This window comes from Onychostruthus taczanowskii, unplaced genomic scaffold (genome assembly GCF_017590055.1).
Source record: "Onychostruthus taczanowskii isolate IOZ18803 unplaced genomic scaffold, ASM1759005v1 scaffold23, whole genome shotgun sequence".
In the NCBI taxonomy this organism is placed as follows: Eukaryota; Metazoa; Chordata; class Aves; order Passeriformes; family Passeridae; genus Onychostruthus; species Onychostruthus taczanowskii.
The window spans coordinates 2,243,128-2,264,246 of record NW_024499573.1 but is presented as its reverse complement, the minus strand read 5'-3'; the positions used below and the strand labels follow the sequence as shown (position 1 = coordinate 2,264,246).

At 39.4% G+C, this 21,119-nt stretch overlaps 1 protein-coding gene across 2 annotated transcripts in view; it reads right to left on the bottom strand.

Annotated features, from left to right (window-relative positions):
- Positions 1–283: 283 nt before the first annotated feature.
- The window catches only part of MAGI2 (membrane associated guanylate kinase, WW and PDZ domain containing 2), a 704,176-nt gene continuing 683,340 nt past the window's right edge, over positions 284–21,119 (bottom strand). For both annotated transcript variants that reach the window (XM_041405490.1, XM_041405491.1), the window contains one exon: positions 284–3,254. In XM_041405490.1, the coding sequence (XP_041261424.1) occupies positions 2,461–3,254 (794 nt within the window). In that variant the 3' untranslated portion in view covers positions 284–2,460. The remainder of the gene's footprint in view (positions 3,255–21,119) is intronic.

The window sequence follows — 21,119 nt, the reverse complement described above, 5'->3', positions numbered from 1 at the left end:
GGAAGCAGAATAAGGGTTTAGGCTTCTCCATCGAGGAAGAGATTTTTGTGTGTCTGTGTTGCCTCATAAGCCTTGATTTGCCATTATAAAATTTGTTTGGTCACTTACATGTTTATCATAAATTGGAGTAAGAAATTAAAATGGTCTATTCCCTTTTCTATAAGGAAGTAGCAAATTAACTCTACTCATATGCAAGAAAATGGTTGTTTGTCAGGGTAACACTAAAGCACGTTACTCAAAATTAACACAAACTATATACAATTGAAAAAATGAAAGATTTTTGGATATATATTTTATTTGACAGTGGTTTAGAATATCATACAGTAAACAAGATTTCTGTAAAAGTTAATTTATCCATAGTGGTGCGTTTCATAAAAATAGTTGCTCACTTACAGCCTTTCTGTGACTATTAATACATGGAATTATATTTATAGAGATAGAGCTGTACAAGGTAAATTCACAGCTAACACTACACAGAAATATTATTTGGAATGGGGTTTAGATGATGTGCTGTCTTCACAGGTTATCGATTACAGCCGCATAAAGCAATTACTGCACAAGGAGTAGCTGTGAACTGTGCAAATTAGAGTTTATGCAAGCATAATCTCAACTGGTTTTCAGATTTCATTGTTTGCTTTCTTTATACATAAAAATAAGATACCGGGACGTGCATCTACACTACAGAAGCATTGTCCAAAATCAGATTCAATAAATTAATGGCAAATTATATTGAATTCTAGTTCAGGGGATAAAGATTTTTTTTTCCCATTAAATAAGAGTTTTATAAACAGCTACATGGATTTGTGCTTTTTTAAAAATTATAAATGGATTTTTCTTTCTTAAAAAAAATGTTTGAAAGCTGCAAAATCCTTGACTTGAGGCTTTTCAAATAATTGGACAGGAAGAAACATGTCTATAAATTTCGCAGTCCAGTGCAATGTTTGAGACATACAGTAATGTGCTAATTTCTTGGAACAAAGCCAATCTCAATCTAGTTTTTCAGCAGAGCGTGTGAGGAACTAAGATTGCTAGTGAACAATAATTTTTAAGTATGAATTTTTGACAGTACTTAGCTTTACAATTTTTTTTTTAATTACCAATGTATTATTGCCCAGGATTTTGTTTTAATTTTGACAGACGAATAAGCATACGCACACTTACACAGACACACACACATCTGTTTGAAACAAGATAATGACTGATTGACTGAACTCGGAGTTATTTCCTGTGAAGGCAGACTGGAATGTTTACCTGGCACTTAAGGCTTAAAATTCAAAACAGACAAGCAAGAAAGATAAAAACAAAAAGAAGAAAAAAATGGCGATAGGGAAAAAATGGTAAAATGGAAACCATTTTAAAAATGGAAAAATACTGAATTTACTGAATGAGGACATCCACAACTGTATTTCAGAAACCAGTCTAATTATTGTTGACATGTGCCTGAAAGGCACCTGCTCTGCCAAACTGAGGGGATGAGAGGTGAGAGTGTCCTAAGGAAATGTGGATGGGTATGAAACATAGCACTGTTGATAAGTGACACTATCATCTTCTGCAGGAAGGAAAGGCCTTTCCTTAAGGAAACTGCAGCTTTTTCTCTGTAGCACTCTTCCTTTCATTGCAAGGGCCTTGCAGATGCCTGGGGTTTGAGCCTGACCAATTGGTTTGTGTGCTACCTCGCAGGACTTGGGGAACCTGTAATAAATCACTTTTGAGAATAATTTGCAAATACAACTCCACCTTAACTCCTTTCCAATGTACAGAAACATGGTTTGTTCACAAAAATGGCAGTAGAAATGGTATCACAGAAACTAATCCACTGGATTCCCCATTCCTCCCGCAGCACCCGGTGGACTATTCTACAGGGTACCACGTGGACCATCCCGAAGCGTTAACAGTGGAGACGTGTCATGGGTGTACAGTTCCGAACGATGCTTTAAAGAAACCCTTTAACCCCTGTCTAGATATGTCGAGAACAATTTATTTACAACATTTTAGCTCCATGAAAAGATCCTCTCTCTGTTTCAGCTTGCTCCGTGCAGTTTTATTTAAGGCGATGTTCCAGTTTGTGATTGCTCTAACTCGTTCCAGTTTCTTGATATAAAGTTTGAATGAAATCCAAGTCCTTCATGCAGTGGGAAAAAAATGCTAAAGCTACACTGCACTATCCTTCTCTGATGTACTGTCCTTCATATTGTTTTGGTTTCTTCCATAGCTGCCAAAGTCCCTAAAATGGAACTGGGACTTTAGGGTCGATTTTAAATCTCTGTGTTGACTATATGCTTTTGAAATTATTAGATACTGTGCACATTGTCATGGAATTACACACTAATGTTTTCATTCCTCAATGCTTTGTGTATATGTGTGATAGTTAAAATAAATTAAAACAAACCAATGTGAGACAAAAACTAAGAAGAATGTTCTGCGTCAGTTTGAGACAGTTAGAGGGCAACAGTCCCTTGCTTATCTGCTCATGGCAGAAGTACCAGACTTCAGGACGCTCGGTAGCTTATCTGAGCCAGGGATTTTCCACGGCCCTGGAGAGACCGTTGCCTTTCGAACTGTTGTGTTGGTGCTGCGAGTGCTAATGGAGTGGAGATGTCCCTTCCTGGGGAACTCGCTGGGTTTCCCATCAGGGTCCCTCTGGCTGTGGTCCATATCGCTTCCAGGCGAGCTGCAGCGGTTGCTACTGTATGTCTTGGTAGCTCCTGTATCGGTCTTGACGTGGTCGGTTGCTGCCGCTGACTTCTCACTGGTGTTTGTGGATCTGTGGTCTTTTTTGCTAAGAGATCCTCCTCTCTTGCTTTCTGGCTTCCTCAGCCTCCCAAACTGTTCATCACTGGTTCCAGCACACACGTGCTCTCTTGCGCCAGCCTCGATCATAACGCTGTGTCCCACCGCTTTGTTTTCTGAGGTGGGCCTGCCACCATCAGTGGTCTTATTTTTGCCTCCTGAATATCCTTTCCAAGAAACCTCTTCGTGCTTTGACCTGTCTACCTTTTTAGGACTTGCTGACCTTTCTCTTTGTTCTCCTAACCTTTTCTTTTTGTGACCATTCATCGAAAGCTCCTTTGGTTTCCTTACATCGTGTTCCCTCTTGATATCCCATGTTGGCTCTGGGCTTATCTGGTGAGAAGGGTCAGAGGGTGGGGCTATGTGTGATGAAGATAATGGTGAGATTATGTCCTCGAGGGAAAGAGCTACTTCCGGCAGACCTGGGGAGGTGGCAGAGGGAGCACTCCAGGAGTTTGGTTCGTCTGTTTTAACAACAAAGAGAAGAGAGTTAAAGGCGTATTCAGCAGCACAGAGTGTATTGCATAGGCACATCTATTCTGAGCAACACTGATACCCACACCATGTACCTGCCTTAAACCCCTCCGCTTCAGGTGAGGTGAAACTCCCTCAAGTGTGGAACAAATAGGGAGAAAACCGAAAATAATCTCTCCACAAAAAAAAAAAAAAAACCAAAAAAAACCCCACAAAAAAAAAAAAAAAAAAGGAAAAAAGAAAAAACATACAGGAGACACAAGAACCTCAAAACTGGTGACTGCAAGTGCTGGAAATCCCAGTCTTTTTATCACACAGATTCCACTTCCCTCTGCCTATGTTAAATTATTCTTAAAATAATAAAGGCATGTGCTCATGAAATCAAATAGCCTCTTTTGTAGCTGTATAATGGATTTCTTAGCTGGGCAATATCAGTGCTGTCTCTGAGGACAAATGAGAAGGACTTTCTGCCATCTATTAAACATGTCCCTACAAGCATATAACAATTGACAAGAATTTGTAGCTCAGATAAGGTCATCATTGAATTCTGTCTCATATTTTTCCTAAACAGATATAGTATTGCGGTGTTTATGGCCCCACAATTCTTACAGGGTACTTACACAGCTCTGCCTTTATAGCACAGTGTCAGCTGCTGAGTCTCCTGGTTGTGCATTTTGAATTTCTCTTGGTTACTTAGCCTCAACACAATATGGCTGGTTTGTGCAGATCCTGTTTAATTTAACTAAATAAATGTCTCCTTTGCTGAATCACGATGATTTTCCTAATCCAAAACAGAAAATTCTGGGATGCCTTTCTCTTGCGTATACATCCTCATTTCTTTTGATTAACTTTCTGGCAGAAAACAAATCAACCATGATTAATGACAGCATGGCTCCCATTCTTACCCATCTACTTAGAGGTTAGAGAAATCACTGAACTTGGCTAATGTCATTCCCTATTTAGCACCATTTTAGTTAGGCTTTGAACAGTATGAGGAATAATCTGTCAGAGATGAAGGACTGTCTCAGGAATCCATGGAAACGAGGTAGAACTTGTAGCAAGAGCTGCATATTTTATGGGGGAGAAAATGTAACCTTCTAGCTAAAAAACAAGTGTGGACTTCTTAAGGTCAGGACTAGTAATCTGTCAGTGATATCAACTGCCCTTTAAAAAAGTAACATATTTTTCTCAGTGCTATGGCTGCTTTCAAATTATCACGGAGACGCACATAGTCTCGAAAAATTGAATAGATTCTACTGCCCAGTCTGGGATCTGCAGCTTGCTTGACTAAAACAGCACTTTTAAGTTAATAGCTGGATTGAGTGATTGCTGTCTTGCAGATAAAAATAGGAAAGACAATAGTGAGGTGGGTGACGTAAAGGGAGGGAGCAGCACAGTTAGCTGAGGAGCTATTTATTTTCCCAGATGGTGTTTGTCATATGCTTTTGCATAATGAGCATATGTGTGGAGAGGATTAGCATTTGAGAGGGGTAGAAAGTACAAGTTCTGTGTAAGACAAATAAACATTGAGCTGGGAATCTAAATGGGATGAGGGTCTCAACTGAATTTAGAAAAAAAAGAAATCACACTTTCTTACCCTCCAGTTAAGGGTGACTAATGTACCATCTGCTCCCAGCTTGGCACTCAAGCAAGAAAAAATAAGAGGAGGACTCGTGCATGTAGAGTGATCAGCTCCTAGAAGTTTGCCTACAAAAAGCATTGACTTTGATGGGCTTGTTCTTTACTTCTGTTCTTCTGCACCACCAGCCTGGTACAGGACCACAGCGTGTGCCTGATGGGGGAAGCAGAGACCCCCCGCCCCCGGCTCTTCAATCTGAAATCCAGGGGATCTTATTTTATTTAATACTTGAGCCAGGGACCATGCACAGAGTCCAAATCACTAAAACTATCCTGGGACTCAGCATGAAGCTGCCTACGTGCACCAGCAAGGTACCTGAGCAAACTGAAGAAGCCACCCTGAGCTTTGGAAAATTAAGTTTATACTTTTCATGGCATTGTCACTCCTACCCAGGGTAGAGGTGTGCCAAGGGTTGGACCAACGTATTTGTCTGAATTACAATCTTCTTTCCTAGTTGTCCATGAAATGTTGTTTTTCACAGTTTTTCAACGTCATTGAAGAGCAGTGGGCCATTATCCAATCTCGTGTTAGGCTGTGAGAGCTTCTGATTACAGAAATAGCTGGTTCCTTTGGGTGGTATCAGCTACACGCCAGTAAAAACACCAAATAGCCTGGAGCAGCAAGATGCTTTTGGGTAACAAGTCTGCCTCTGTGGAAAAGGTACCCCTATGCCCAAATCAGCTGCTTCTCCTCCAGGAGGACAAACCAGGGGCACACCATTCAAAATCAAGGTGGCAAACATGTCGTGGCTCCTCTGAGGCAAAAAGGATAATATGGTACCAGTTATTTGTAGGATGCTCTGGAGAAGAGATGTGAAGGTTAGTGACCTACTGCTTTATTGCCTGGAGATTACAGAATTTCTCCTATTTTCTTTTTTAAAGGGGATGAAAAAACAACCAAATGTTGTAGTGAGAAATCATAGTGGGTTAGAATGTACTTCAACAAAAGTGAGTCAGCATATCTCTTACATATACTGATATACAAGTATAGGTGTCTATAAACTGGGACATGCCATATTATATGCATTACTAAATTTTATCTCTCCCCCAGAAAACCCTAAGTAAAAGACAGCTTGGCCAACCAAGTAAGAAAACTTGTAGCCACAGCTTTTTAGGTTTGGCTGTGGGACAACCCCGGGTGGGTCACTGGCTGCACTATGTTTAAAATACTTACTGGGAAGGCACAGATATATAATATAGGTTGTATTTCCAGTGATTATGGAACAATGCTGCCATGGAATAAAACTATCATTTATATTCTTTGGCAATATAGCCCTTGCAAGTAAGAAGAAAATTACTTTTTTTAAGGTTTAAGTACCATCAGTCCGAGACAGCCAAACCAAACCTAACCTGATTTTCTTTCAAATGAAATGACATTTCATGACATAGAAAGTCATCTTCAGCCTTGGTAGACGTTAATGTCAACAAGTCATTGTTGCCATATGTCAGTTGCTAGCGAGGAGAATCCTCATGTCAGGGTACTGTAGCCAACTTCCCTCTAATGTTTGAACATTGTGGAAAAGTGTAAAAATTACTAGAGTAGAGAAAAGTGCAGGAATGTAAGTAATTTGTTGCTCAGAACAAAAAACCTTTTAAAGAGCTGTGTTCAAGCCATAAGAGTTCATTTGGACTTGTTCAACCAGCACTAAAATGATTGCTTCTCCATAGCAAACATAAACAAGAGAAAAATGTAAAATTTTATCCTGCAGAGCAGTTAAACGAGTAATTTATTTTCATGATTATACTCAGTTTCTAACTACATTTTTGAGAGAGTTATTAATATTTCTGAATACTTTTTATTCTGTTGGTCTAAGGCTTTTTATAAAACCTTCGAGTTAATTGGGAACATAACCTGCTTTTACTGTCTGTTATTTCAACATATCGCAAAGCATTTTGTAAACATACTAAACCAGAGACAGAGCACTGATTTTACTTTTTTCTTCCTTCACCTCTGTGAGGAACAGAAAACAGTATTTGCTTAACAGAGCACGAACTACCAATGCCCAAACAACTTGCAAGCAGATGAGTAGAATGTTGCATTCAGTTGCAACTGCTGGAGAAATTTAAGGACAACATAGTTTTTAACTTCTGACTTTGTCACCATGATAACATTCTTACTGTGAGAGAAATTGGTTTTCAAAAGTATACCCCTCACTGAAGGCTAATGGATGCCTGATGGAGAAGGAAGACTTGCACACCAGATGATGAACAACAAGTCTCAAAAGTTTATTGGATAGGCACACACATTTATAGCAGTGTTAATAAGGCTAATGCATATTGCAAAAATGGAGCTCATCATTGGTTAGTCATTTATCAGTCAACTACGTCTACGTTTACATTCTTATGTTCACCTTGTTATGGTTTCTTCTATCGTTCCTTCATTCTTGCTAGCTAACGAACCTCTCCCACAACCTCAAGTTTCGGCAAGGGCACAGTGACCTTGCCGCTTTTATCCTCATCTCCCTCTTGCTTCCAGCATGATCTTTGTTAGCTAGCTAACTAACTACAAAATCCTCTACAGATGCCTGCCTTCTTTCTTTGAAGGGAGAAAATCTCCCTTGACCTACTAATTTAGACAAGACAAATGAGCTGGGAGCAGCACTGTAATCTGCCACTGTGATGGCATTTCATTTGGTGTAATTCTGTAGGTGTTTACTGGGTGGCTTTTAATTTCTACAAGCTACTGTAACACAAGCTGGTGGCACTTCTCCATGGGATGTGTAAGAATGACTCACCTACGACCAGCTTTGCATAACTCCCAGGCAAAGGAGTAAATTGCTAACTGAGTAAGAGCCACCACAGACACAAGACTGAGTGTGTGGGAGGACAAGTGGGAGATGAACACAGCCATTCTGGGGGAAGAGTGACACAGGGAAAACATCAGGAACAGAAGTTTTCTGTCTAAAGGTTTTTTTTAATTTGAGGTAGAGCTGCCACATACATGAATTGTTCGTTTTGCTCTGTCAGCTCTCACACATTCAGTGGAGTGGAAATGAGGGTACTGCTCTCATGAGTCTATTTGCTCCTGTCTCGACTGTTCTACCTGGATCCAGTGCTTGCTGATGGCTGAGCCATGAGAAAAAGAACCCTGGCTTTAGTCCTAATAGAGAGGAGAGCTCTGCCCGTGGACCTCTGATTTGTGGCTAGGTTCTCCCTTAGCATCAAAATATTTTAGATAATTGTTTACTAATTTATCAAGGATGTGTGTTTTTTCATCAGATATAATTATCCATAACGTACTAATATTAATTTACTGAATATTTAGGAGTAAGAGTAGAAATTACATCACAATTTATTACTTAAGTACAATAAAATCTCAAAGCCTTTTAAATTTTCAAATTATATGAATAATGTACAATATATTAAAGATTTGGACACTTTCATTAGTCTGGATGAAGTGTTTTCTGAAATGTCTTAGCAGCTGTTCTCATATCTTCCCAGAATTATTTTCCTAGGGAATCAAAAAGGATTTGATTGAATAAAAAAGTATGGTGCTTTATTTTTTCCCCCCATTTTTTTTTTTGTCTGCAATTATGTATTGCCAGGAGGTGGCAAGCAGTTCTTACAGATACTGCTAATAACAAAAATGGGACAAATTGTCCCCTGGTGAGTATCCACTAATGTTGGCAGTGCTACACCAGGAGTGCTTTTGGGTCTTTCTCATTATAGCTTGACATGTCTTTGATGTTCCTGATTGCATTGGTCTCCTGAAGCTTTTCTTTAATGCTCTCTAAGGAGGGATATTTCAGAATATATAAAGAATCTTTAATCTTTTATCCCGACACTTCCACAACCCAAACATGCAGCACCCTTTGTCTCCTGAAAGAAATGATTCTCTGAAGATTTCATGGTTAGAAAAGCTCTTGGTACTTTCTGTTCAGCTATGAGCCTTATGGAAATGTGACACAATATGCCACCCTTTCCCCCAACCTCCATGAGAAAGCGAGTGGCAATGGGCCCTGCCCCCACCTTATGGCTTGCCTGTACTGCTAGCTACAAATTGTAATCCCTGTTAATTATTCAATATGCTATGCAAATGTTTTCTCACAAATTGCACTTTTCTTGGCTTAAAATTACACTTGCCTTGTCTCCCCTTCCACTGAACATATCCACATTCAGATCCCTGAACACCAGTAGCCCTGGAAGCAAACACCAGTGGGTTTAGGTGTCCTCTGCTGGGATATGGCACTTCCTTTGGTCAGTCACTGTGGGCACATCCAGGTGGGATAGCCTCCATCATTAGTACTGCTCTTATGCTCTACAAAGGTATGATGGCAGTGTGCTATGGGTGCAAAATGTTAATTCTGTGTATAGGAATTAGATACATGCCATATACCTTTATAAAAGTAAACCCAGGTTATACTTGGCTATTTTAGCATATGAACTACTTCTCCTTTCTCACACATGCAGCTGAGTGATCGGCTTAGTATTTTGAAGACTTGTTTCTGATACAATGAAAAACGAATCTAATTTTCTATCTTAAAGTAGCCATATTTGTTATAGCCATTTGCCTGTTTGCACTCAACAATGTCATGGTGACTCTGAATGTTTAGAGTACCTTATAAATATAACTTTAAATGTTGCTTTGTTCAATAATGGAACTTTCTACATTTTAGTAATTAGTTCTTTTGGCTTCACAAAGTTCTTTTGTTTTTCCAAAGTTTGAGGATGGTTGCTCAGGGTAACCAGAGTTATTTTACAAGTCACAAAAGATTACAGGAAAACAAACATGTATCTGAACCCTGACATCTTTCCCTTCTAAATTTTGTGCTTGGTGTTTTAAAAAGAGCAGAATGATTAATTAAGAAAGGCTGATATTTGTGGTATGAAACAATGCCAGACCTAGTTTTTCTGTCCCCAAAGTCATTGTGCATTTTTGTTTTTGTCACTGGTCTAATACTGGAAAAGGTGGCCACTGTTCCTATTACATGGAGCTATTGGTGCCATGGCTTCTGCAGATGTTCACAAGAACTGAAGAGATGAATGTAAGTGTAGTGTAAGTGACGAACACCTCAATCTCCTCTGTAAGCTTGAAAGGTTTAATTTTATTCCAGAAAATTCATCCACTGACCTATTGCAATGCTGGGAAGCACAGCTTTACATCCTGCTTGGCTCAGATCCTAGTGCCATTGATACTCAGATGCCCTGTTCTTTTCCTGTTTCTGGTCATTACTGAGGAGCAAACATTTAGTTCCTTTGGGTTCAGTATATCCATCTTCCATTGTATACTTTACCTAGATATTAATGGAAGATGCCCTAAATATTTTTTCAGCAGGCACAGTGTTCATAAAGTTCTTACAAGGACCATTTAATGAGACCTTGAATGATTTCATCTCAGGTAAAATTCACTTTCATCACCTTTTCTGTACTCTGCTTAGGGGTTTGTTAGAGAAGTGCTTTCATGTTCTGAGATCTAATTTTAGAATTATTGCGACACTTCAGAAAGAGCAGATTGTTAGTTATGCTTGGAAGACCAAATCTACAGAAGCTCAGGAGATGATCTTACTTTGTGTTGGAGCTAAGGAACAGACAAAAAGGGAAAATTTAAACTTCAGTAAGAGAGGTGAAAACTGTATATTGCAAGGAAAAAAGTTAAAAAATTCTTTATAAAAATGCTGCAAGTTTTCTTGAAACAAGAAAGCCACACACATTGATTTGTGTGTGCTTTAATCTATAGCAAGCACTATGTATGCAATCACTTTTCAATGTCTTATGTAATATAGTCTTTAAATATGGCTAACAAAGAACCATGGGAAGCAACTGATCAGACTTCCTATTATTATTCTGCACTGGTTTTGATCTTACATTATTATACCCAGGGCATCATCAGTAAATCCCTTCCCCTGAGTTAATTCTTTAATTATGGCACTGTTTCACCAGCATTTTACTGTCCTTACCACTTGAGATAATAATTTAATTGCTTCATATAGTCAGAGAGAGTGATGTCTCAAAAGACCTCTGGAAACAGATGTCTGCTCTTCTGTTGAGCATGCACACAACCAAAGTTGGGGAGTTCCTTACAGGAAACCCTTTTGGGGGCTGTGGATCAAAGCTGAGTGGATGAACACAGAGATCTACAGCCATCACCCCACATCAGGTCCTTTTTAGAAAACATAGGCCACTGCAAGTAAGTGGCCTGAGACCTTTCAGGCTGACACAGGAGATAACTAATGAATTCAGAAACACTCAGACTTTCTGCCATGGAGAGCAGGTGCCCTGGATTGTCTTGGATATCTTGGGGTGCTGCTTTAGCCCTTTCCTGGTTACTCTGCCATTGTCCACCCCTTAAATATAAATCACATCCATAAACAATTCATTGTGATTTTGTAGTAGTGCCTAAGCTCTGCATCATTTGGCTCTCTCCAACATCACTCACACCTTACAACAGGGTTGGGACTTTGACACTGCCCTTACAATAGCAAGAATAAAAAAGGATCATTTTTCTATGCAAAAAAAAATCTATCCAAAGCACAGGATGGGAGAGAGGAAAAAATAAGGAGCCGCACCTACAAGCAGGTTGCATTTCAGAAACAGGTAAATTAATGTGGTAAATCAGTTTACTAATTTACTGTAATAGTCTTCTGGCTGTAAATCTTCAGGCCAGATGTTATGGCTACAAAGTTTACCTCTCATTCCATGACCCAGTTTAGTTTATTATGTAGATATGATTCTATAAACAGTCCTATCAATTAAATATTTAAATCATTGTGATCACCAATCGGAGTGAACTTGGTGTGAGAGTCTGAAATGTTAATGATTAATGGCTCAAACAATTGTCCATTTCCAAAAGCAGATGTTGCTCTGCTGAGGATGTGCAAAGTCACAGCCCAGGAGCAAAGCAGGTGTGCACAAACTTTTATTTAGGGACAAACTGGGTTTTGAGCCAGATAGGAGAGGAGGCTGATAAGAAGGAGATCCTGTGAGATGGGATAATTCTTTTTTATCATGCCAATGTCCACCCTTACACAACTGGCTCAGCTGTAAACACCTCTGGGAAGGTATCAGGACATTCATGTTATTCAGCCCTTCTGATGGGGCATGACTGCCTCAGCTACAATGACATGAGAGGCAGCTGTCATGTCTTAGAAGGTTCCTTCCTTCCTTCCTTCCTTCCTTCCTTCCTTTTCTTAATTATAATATGCTTTTATATTGTTATATTACTATAGGTAATAATAACCCAAATGGCTATATTCCTGCTTTCCATTTCAACCAAATGGTTCTAAAATAAACCATATATATATATTTATAAACACCAATCATTCAGTGTTCCTTCACTCTAATCCCCCCAAGGGATCTATTAACAAGAACTGCAGCTACCCTTGCCTCCAGGGACAGGTTGTAACTCTTGGTAAATTAGATTTTTCCTTGAATCAGCTTAATCCATCTGCATAAATGTGGCAGGATTACTAAGACTGAAAGAGCCAAAGTGAAGAGCAGCAGCCTGTGTGGGGCTTTTACCCTCCACAGGAAGCTCCTCTCTGTGATGTCAATATTAAGTGTGTGGACAGCTTAAGTACCAGTCTTGAGTGATGCTGCTCTAACCACACATTATTATTCAATAGGTCCTCCAGGTGGTTTGGTGCCCTTTCTGAAGTGCTGAGCATCTTACGTATTTTCCAGATCAGAGCTACTCAGGCAATACTCAACCTGTCAATAAAGGAGGTTTTATTTTTTCCTGTGTGGTCAGGCAGCAGAGTAGTACTGGAGAAACCTCAGCAGTTCTCTCCCAGAGCTATGCTGGAGCTGGAAAAACTACATTGGAAGTTACTGTATAATTAAAAAAGATAATGACTTTCAAATGAGTTTTTATTAATAGAATTAAGCCACATTAAGCCATAAAAGGTGTTCATAAATATGTTAATAAAATGTGTGGTATTAATGAAAAACATTCTGCAGAGACTGAATAATTTAAGAGCTGGATATTACATTTAATTAAAGTTAAATATTAAAATTATGAATTATCACAGCTAAAATGGGTATTAACAGTAGGCGTCACATTCAGTCAGGTCAACAAATAGCTGTTATTATTAAAAGCATGTAGATAATAAATGAAATTTACTTAATAAGTGAGGGGCATTTTGACTGTATGAAATGCTCCTAGAAAGTTGTTTCTGGTAGGCACTGAGGTTCTCACTCTACAAGTGAGAGCAGGATCTTAAGCAAAACACTTGGTTTGAGCTCAGCCACAAAGCTCATTAATAAGTTGTCCTGCTGTGCTGAGGGTAGAAGATGCAGAAGCAGTTTAGTGTCTCTTCAGCAAACTCTTTTCAGACTGGGGGTTTTTAGGCAATGAGGGTGAAGATCTGACTCTGGCACCACATCTGCTGTCAGGGCTGTTGTAATATCTGATATCTTTGGAATGCTGAGTTAAATTTATCTGAAAACTCTATGATGAGACGGAAGTGCACGAATAAATGAATTTTCCACTGCAATATTCAGCTCCTAATAAGCAAACACAAACTACATGTTGTTAGAAAATCCAGATGTTCAAAATTCTGGGTTGCATATCTGTTGCTCTTGCTCAACAAAATTCAGCACTCTCTGTGGTCATGTTTGTCAAGCATTGGTTGGAGAGTCACAGAGGTCTCATATCATCAAAGTAAAAAAAAAACAAACTCACTTTTCTTGCTCTTGCTCAACAAAATTCAGCACTCTCTGTGGTCATGTTTGTCAAGCATTGGTTGGAGAGTCACAGCGGTCTCATATCATCAAAAGTGAAAGCTTTTTCCCCAAGCTAGGAATAAGGAGCCCTAAGAAATCTGACAGAAGTCATGACCTCTGCTAACCCCCTGTGGTTGGGCCACAAAGCGTCAGCCAGGAGCTGCACCATGGGATGCTGGAGTGAGGACAGAGGCAGGACCTGCAATTCCCTCTCTGGACAGAGCTTGCCTTTGCCTCCCTAGTGCTTGGAATAACAGTTCTTTGTGTCACTCTCTATGTGATCAATTAGACTAATCAAATTTCTGATGTCAATGAGGAGAGATCACGAGAAGCCTTGTTAGCTTAATTTAGTCTTGAACATCACAGAGTCAGGCTACTGGTAAGGCTCTTTGACACAGGATACATAATCCAGGAATATTCCTGTGTGCCTTCACACTGTTCCCTTTGGTCCCTAGCTCCCTGTGGCAAGGACACCATCACAGATATGTGGGGAAGATAACTCTGAGTAGGAAGAAGTTGCAGTGATGCAGTCTTGTTATTAACTGGGGGCCTGTGGCAAATGGAAGAGAGATGTGAGATGAGCAGCAGGAGAGGGATTTTCTGGGATATTGTGCAGCAGAAGACTGGACTTAGTCCTATAGCAAGCTGCAGAGACACAGTGAGTGTTACTGAATTCCTATTTTACCTACTTATCTGGAGTACATGAGGAAAGCAAACACTGACGTTGTGGAGACAGAGGGATGGCTGTGTTCTCTCAGGTTCTGTATTTTGGGTACTTATCTTCCAGTATTGTCAACTGGATGGAAATACAGGGAGCCATGAAAATAAGTGTTAGAAAAAGATTTGTGGGGGGAACTTTGCCCTTCTTTGGGAAGCCTGCCTGCCAGTTTATGTGAACCAAACCCGGGATAATGCTTGTTCATCTGTTTTATTCACTGTAGTTTAGCTGTAATTATCTACACTTTACACCACATTAGTAAATCTACTCCAGAATATTATATTAGAATAATGAAGCTTTAATTAAAAGAGGACTTGCTCAACAACCTTATTAATAAATCTTTGCTCAGATATGGGAGGACACTGCCAATTTTGGTGTGGATTAGCAAGGTTCTGCTTTAGTAATAATACTGACTAGTCAGCTAGGAATTTTAATCTTTAAAGTGCTTCTCAAGCATTAAATAATTAATCCCCATAACGCTCCCATGAGATAGGTAAGTAAATATTACTATCCCTGCTGTACAGATGGGGGAAGCCTGGGTTAGACTATTCAGCTAGACTGGCCTGAATCCACTGGGAGTGCAATTGCCAAAGCAATGTTTAGGACTCGGTATTTTTGCATTTAAAAAGTGAGGTACTGCCTTCCTGGAAGCTCAAAGTCATTGCCAGAAAAGTAAAAGTGTCATCTCACGTGTCCCTCTTTCTTTCAAGACTGTGTTTTCTATTTCTATATCACTGGATAAAGGTCTGCATATCTTTTGAAAGAGAAATTTTCTATAAGACAGAAATAGCTATATGCACCCACTTATACATACACAGCCACTGTTATTTAAGGATGTTCTACTTTTCTGCCAGCTGCTACATATTTATTAAATACTAAAGACATGTTTGTAAAGAAGGTTTTAATATTAATTTTTGCCCTTGAATAGTTTCTTACCCATAGCAATAAAACATTCTAGAACCTTTGGGAGTCCATATTTAAATTGCCTGGTGGTTTTAGACCAATATAATTAACCAGTATATTGGTTCATTTAGTTAGTATTTTTTTTTCTTTTTACACACCACAGGTTCCTGAAATTAAGTTGGTATTGCTAGAAATAAGAAGGTGGCATTGGAAATGCAGCAGGAATATGAATGAATGTTTGCAGTTCCACCAAGGTGGTCACAGGCAGAAAGGGCACTTTTCCAAAATGACTATTGATTTTTGCACTCACACCAGATAAATGATATATGAGGTAGTTCAAGTTTCAAATAACACCCAACCTCAGCTCTGGAGATTTATAAAATGAGCATTAAAAATGAGATGAACTGGATTATCTGATCAGTACTCTGAACAGATAGGAGTATCTGGCTTCAAAGTATAGGCCAAGGTGCTTTAGGCATTTATTAGACAAATGTAAAAGCCTCAGACATTCTAATATAACTAGAAAAATCAGTTTATAGCAGACTGCAAACTGGCATCTTCTGAAGAATATAACTGTATTCAAACAATCACCCCACAGTATAAGCTCCCAGTTTTTAATCTATTTTTTCCAAATATAAATGCAGTGGTCACTAGTAAGAGCCACCAAACCCGTGGTGCAAGGAAGCACAGGCAGGTATCACTTGATCTGGAGGTACCTTTCAAACCACCTGCCTCTCTCCTATGATGTGTGTAAGTTCCAGTCAGGCTGCAGATCATCTTCCACAAGTGATTATTTATACAAAAGGGAAAAAAATCCTCCATGTTAAACGAGGTCTTATAACAGACTGCTCTATCTATGATGTTATGGGAGGGCCTCTCCTAAAGCATACCAGAATGGTCAATTTATCTGTTCTGCTTCAGGAAATTTGACTCCTTGCTCAGGGATCTAATGAATGGCAGAACAGCCACATTTTTGGTTTGGATAAACCCCATCAAAAGGGGCTCTTTAGGAAAATTCTTCCCCTCCAAACTCTTTCATTAAAAATACCTGAAATGGAGACATTTTATAACAAATATATTTTCATTTGACATGACATTGCTTTTTTATCAAGCAAGTATTTCAGTTTTGGTGTTGACCAGAACTGAAGTTCTTTTGATTTTCTGGATACATTATACTGAGAAAAAAATTCTGTTGCAACACTTCCTGCCAAATAAATGAAAACCATTCACAGCTGGGTGACTGCAAAACTGACTTTAGCTATATTTATAGAATATTTACATTTCTACTTATTTTAGGAAAAATACTTATTTCCTGTATATGTTTTTCTGTAGGAGGAAAAATAAAGACGATGCCCAGAAAGTTGAGGGCATAAATATGCAGAATTTGGGTTGGAACTGCAGTTCATTGAGTTGAACACTGGGACTTGTAAAATAGCCTTAATTCCAGCCTGGATATCTAACCTCTAACCTCTATCTATCCTCTCTGAGCTATGTTCAGGGAAGAACTAAACAGAGGTAAGGCGAGAATACAAGGGATGGTGGAATCAACATTTCTAGATGATTCAGGAACTTTGCAGCTGGGAGGTCTCTGATGGTGACACACACACTTGAAGTACATGGGAACATTTCCAAATAGCCTCTAGGCGTGTCCAGATCTGCAGCAGCAAAGCATATGATGTGTCTGTGTTCAAAAAATTCTTATTTATCAACACAGACTGGAAAAAAGCTCTAACTGGAAACACACTGGTTAGATTACCTGGATCTGCATGCACAAGACTGGTAACTTAAGCCCACTTTAGTGCCTGGTTGCTGGGGGCAGAAGTTCTGTGAGCATCACACTGGAGGAGCTGGTCGAAGCTCAAAGGCTGGAAGAACATCTCTGGATATTGCTCCCTTTCTATTTCCAATCTGTCTGCTTCAGTGTGTGAGACTGTCCTTATAATTGTAGCAAATGTATGCCTGTGCAAAGTCAGCAGCAGACAGAGCTGGATGCATCTGGACACTGCTGTGTTTTTTGTGTGATGACAGCAGTCAATAGGAAAATAGAAAAAACAAGCTTTTCTTTTCCTTTGCTTTCCAGGTATCATACCTGGGCCCTGTCTCTGTATGACAAATTGGATGTATCTGAACAATCTGTGCAGTTAGATCTGGTTCTCTGAAGAAAATTGCTGGAAATTGAGAGCAAAGAGCTTTGTGTAAATTCAGCATAACTACAGGGTTTTATAAATTACTATTGCCTTACAGCACATTTCAAAATGTGTTCAATTTTACATTTGTTATTTCTTTAAGAGGCTGCATAAAAATATTGTTTGAGATCAGCACCTAACTTCCACCTTCATATTGTTAATATTTTTGCAAGCCAAGTGCCATAAAAATGAGGAAAATTACAGGTTATACTCAGAAGTTCAAGATTTTCTACCTGAAAAGTCATATTGAGAAGATAAATTTTTGTCATGGGAAAAAGTGGAAATATAGCAGACCTATGCACTAGCAGCAGTATAACATGCAAAACTCATTATTTAGGATATTAAATTATGTTTGTAGAATGCATAGCTGCAGTGATATCTTAGATAATCAGTTATGGAAGAAAAATACTGTAGAAACTATTAAGTGAGCTAGCATGTAAGAAGAAGTTGGAAAATACTCTCTAAACAGTTGTGAGAAACAGAATGTATTAGAAAGATAATATACATGCAGAGTTTACAAACCGTGTCTTTAGGGTGGCCCAATAAGTAGAAATATGGGGACCCATGCTTGTCACTTTTCATGCACATGGAGAGACTGGAAGGTACCATTCCTAAAGGAAGGGGAGGAACAGCCTAGGACCAATCATTAGAATTAACAGAACCAGTGACATACAGACATTTTTACTATTGTTAGAGCAGAGAATTCTTAGTAAGTTTAGAACAACTGAGAGAAAAGCTCATATGTAACAGGAAAGAAGTATTTCTGTAAAGCTAAGACAAATAGGCATGCTGTAAGTCTAAATATTAGTGGATTATTAAACTACTGTACATATATATTCAGGACATAGATTCTACCTGGTCTATGGATATGGAGTACATCTTGAGGTGCTTCCTGAAGGAGTCATAACAAATCAAAAGCAAAGGTTTTAATGCATTTAAGAACTGTGCCAATTTACTTGTATGAAAAATCCTTGTATTGGTATCAACTCTGACATTTTTTGGGTTTTTTTGCTGGGGTGATGCTGAAGCAGGAGATGAGAGTTTCTTCAAGGTCTTCAGAAATGACTTATTGCTAAATAACTCGTGGCTTTCATCTCTTAACCAGCAATTTGCATATACTAACACTTTAATCTTCCTCCCTTAAACAGCTCAAACTAAATCTAAACTCTAGTTCTGTAAAACCACCTGTGTGTAATGAACCCAGGGGGTGAGCTGTGTACACAATTTGGCATTGTGTGAAGAAACAGAGATTCCAAAAATACATGATGTGACCCCAGAACGTCTTCTAATAAAGCCAAGAAAAGGAGGGGAAGAGAGGGAAAGGGACCATCATTGTGTAGATCCATAAAGCACCAACCATCACCAAACAATGCAGATTCCTTGTTCTCCAAACTTCAGTGATTCCAGTTCCCACAGCTCTGTGTATCTGTTAGTGTCACATCACAGTGTGACCTAGAATCCTCAGGGCCAGATCCAGATGTCCAAGGTAGGGCAATGGAAAAGTTTTCCAAAATCTCAGTGTAAATGGACTGGAGTCTCTAAAATTTATAACTTCCTGCAGGAGTTCTCAAGCAACTTAAAGCAAAGTGAAACTTAGTAGAAACCTTATATTAAACTTGATAGATGATTTTTTAGTCCTAGAAGTAGGAACGGAAAGAAATTTGTTTATTTATTATTAGTTTGGATGTTCCTTACAGGTGGAATTCAGTGGTTTTGCTCCCTCTGCACTACCAGACAGAAAGCAACTGGGACAAGGGCTTATGTCTTGCTGGAGGGATGGAATCCACCTGCAGGTGCTAACCTGCCTCAGCCTTCTCCACCTTTACACCCTGTTGCCAGTCATTTGATTATAACTCATTGCTTTCAGAAACTTCTAGGAACTTACATATTTTAATGTACTGTGAGCAATAAAATCTCCAGTCAGGAAAGGCCAGGAGCAGTAAGCCAGAAAAAACAAACGGCCAGGACTGCTGGGACTGAGAGTGAAACACCACAGGCTTTCCTATGGAACTTCCTCCAAAAACATCTAGAGGAAGGACTAGGTGTTCCCACAAAAACTGTAGTTTTCTGGGGTTGATCAATCATTAGATGTAACTTGCTTCTAGCAGAACTCACAGCTGGATAGAGGGATTGATTTGTCAGCTTTACTTCCTCTTGAAAGTCACCATTTTGGGATTTTGTGAGCAGTTTTCCTGCATTTTGCCTTTGAGGATGATACTTCATCCCAGTGTTTGGCTGTGCAAAGTACATGTCCTTCTCATGGTGTTTCTATAGCTATGGCTAAGGCTTGAAATACATAAGCATCTGTAATGAGGCTCCCACAGTGTGAACAGGCAGATCTTTAGAGCTGCTGCACACCCAGTAGCTCCTGCTGAAGTCAGTGACCCCTTAGGTAGATGCACACATGGGAAATTAGGCAGCCACTTCAACAAATGTCTTGATCCATCACTTTATTCAAATTGTTTTCAATGCTGGTGGGAGAAGTGCTCAGCTCTGCAGTGATGACTCTGGGATTCATGTCCTGTGACACGAATGAAACCTCACACTCTCTGCAGCCAGACTTCCCAGGCATTAAGTGCTTTTTGGGATCAGGATTCCCAGCAGTACCTCTAGTCTTTCTTGCACATTAATATGATTTCTTGCTATGACTTGGTTCTCTGGAGCACTCAGCTGGCAGACTATTTCCTATGAAACATGATGCTGCTGTTCGTCGGGTTTGGATGAGCTGTGATAATTCACCTCCCATGGAAGCACGGTTCTTCTGGCTATCCTTATCCTCAGCAAACATGTTCTGAGATGCTGGGTGATAAAACACCTGTTTTCAACACTTCTTTTGTTGCACCCTGCTGTGAAATCAGCTATAGTTTTGGAGCATTAATCATATCTGAGCTCCTTCGCTTACATTCTGATGGCAGCATGCCTGCTACAAGGGGATTTCTGCCTCTGAAATGGGCTGGGATCTCTGGCATTTGTTTTCAAGCAAAATCAGCAGCTGGAATGGAGGTAAATGATGCATTCACAGCACAGTTTATTTCTTACCCTAGGTTTGAAGAGTGCTTCAGCTCAGCCAGAATTTTCCAAGAATGGAAATGGACAGATTTCCAGCCAGTATAAACTGACATAACTCATTCAGGAGATTTACACCCTCTCAGCAGCTCACTCTTTGTTTCTTCACTAAGTGCTTTCCTCTTTTCAGTACACATTCTTTTCTTTCACAAATCACTTTCTTATTATTGATGATTTTTTCTTAACACTGCTTTTACAGATGTCAATCACATAATCATTCAAACACTGACATTTCTTGCACTTAAGTACATACCACCATATTTTGTACTAACAGAAACATTGCACTGGAGTTTAAAACACAAAGAAAATCAAGAAATTGAAGGCTGAAGACAATAATGTGACAGTCTTGGCTGGCTGGTTTAGGTAGCTCTAGGTAAGTTTTCTCCTTTTTAGTGCTGTGAATTAGAGTGTTGCTGCTGTTGGAAAGGTCTTTACCACAGCATTACTAAACCTGGTTTAGGAAGTCCCTGACCATTTTTCCTGTCAGGGACTGGGAGAGAATATCCAGGAGAGGACCCTGGTACACTTGTGCTATTTTTATACTTATCCCTAGGCTTCTGCTGCACACCACCATTGCAGTCCCAGTACCAGCTCTGTCCTCCAGCCTTGCATTTTTATACTCAACTAAGTCTTATTTCCCACTGATGCTCTCCACAGCTGGACCCTGATGAGTATAAAAAATA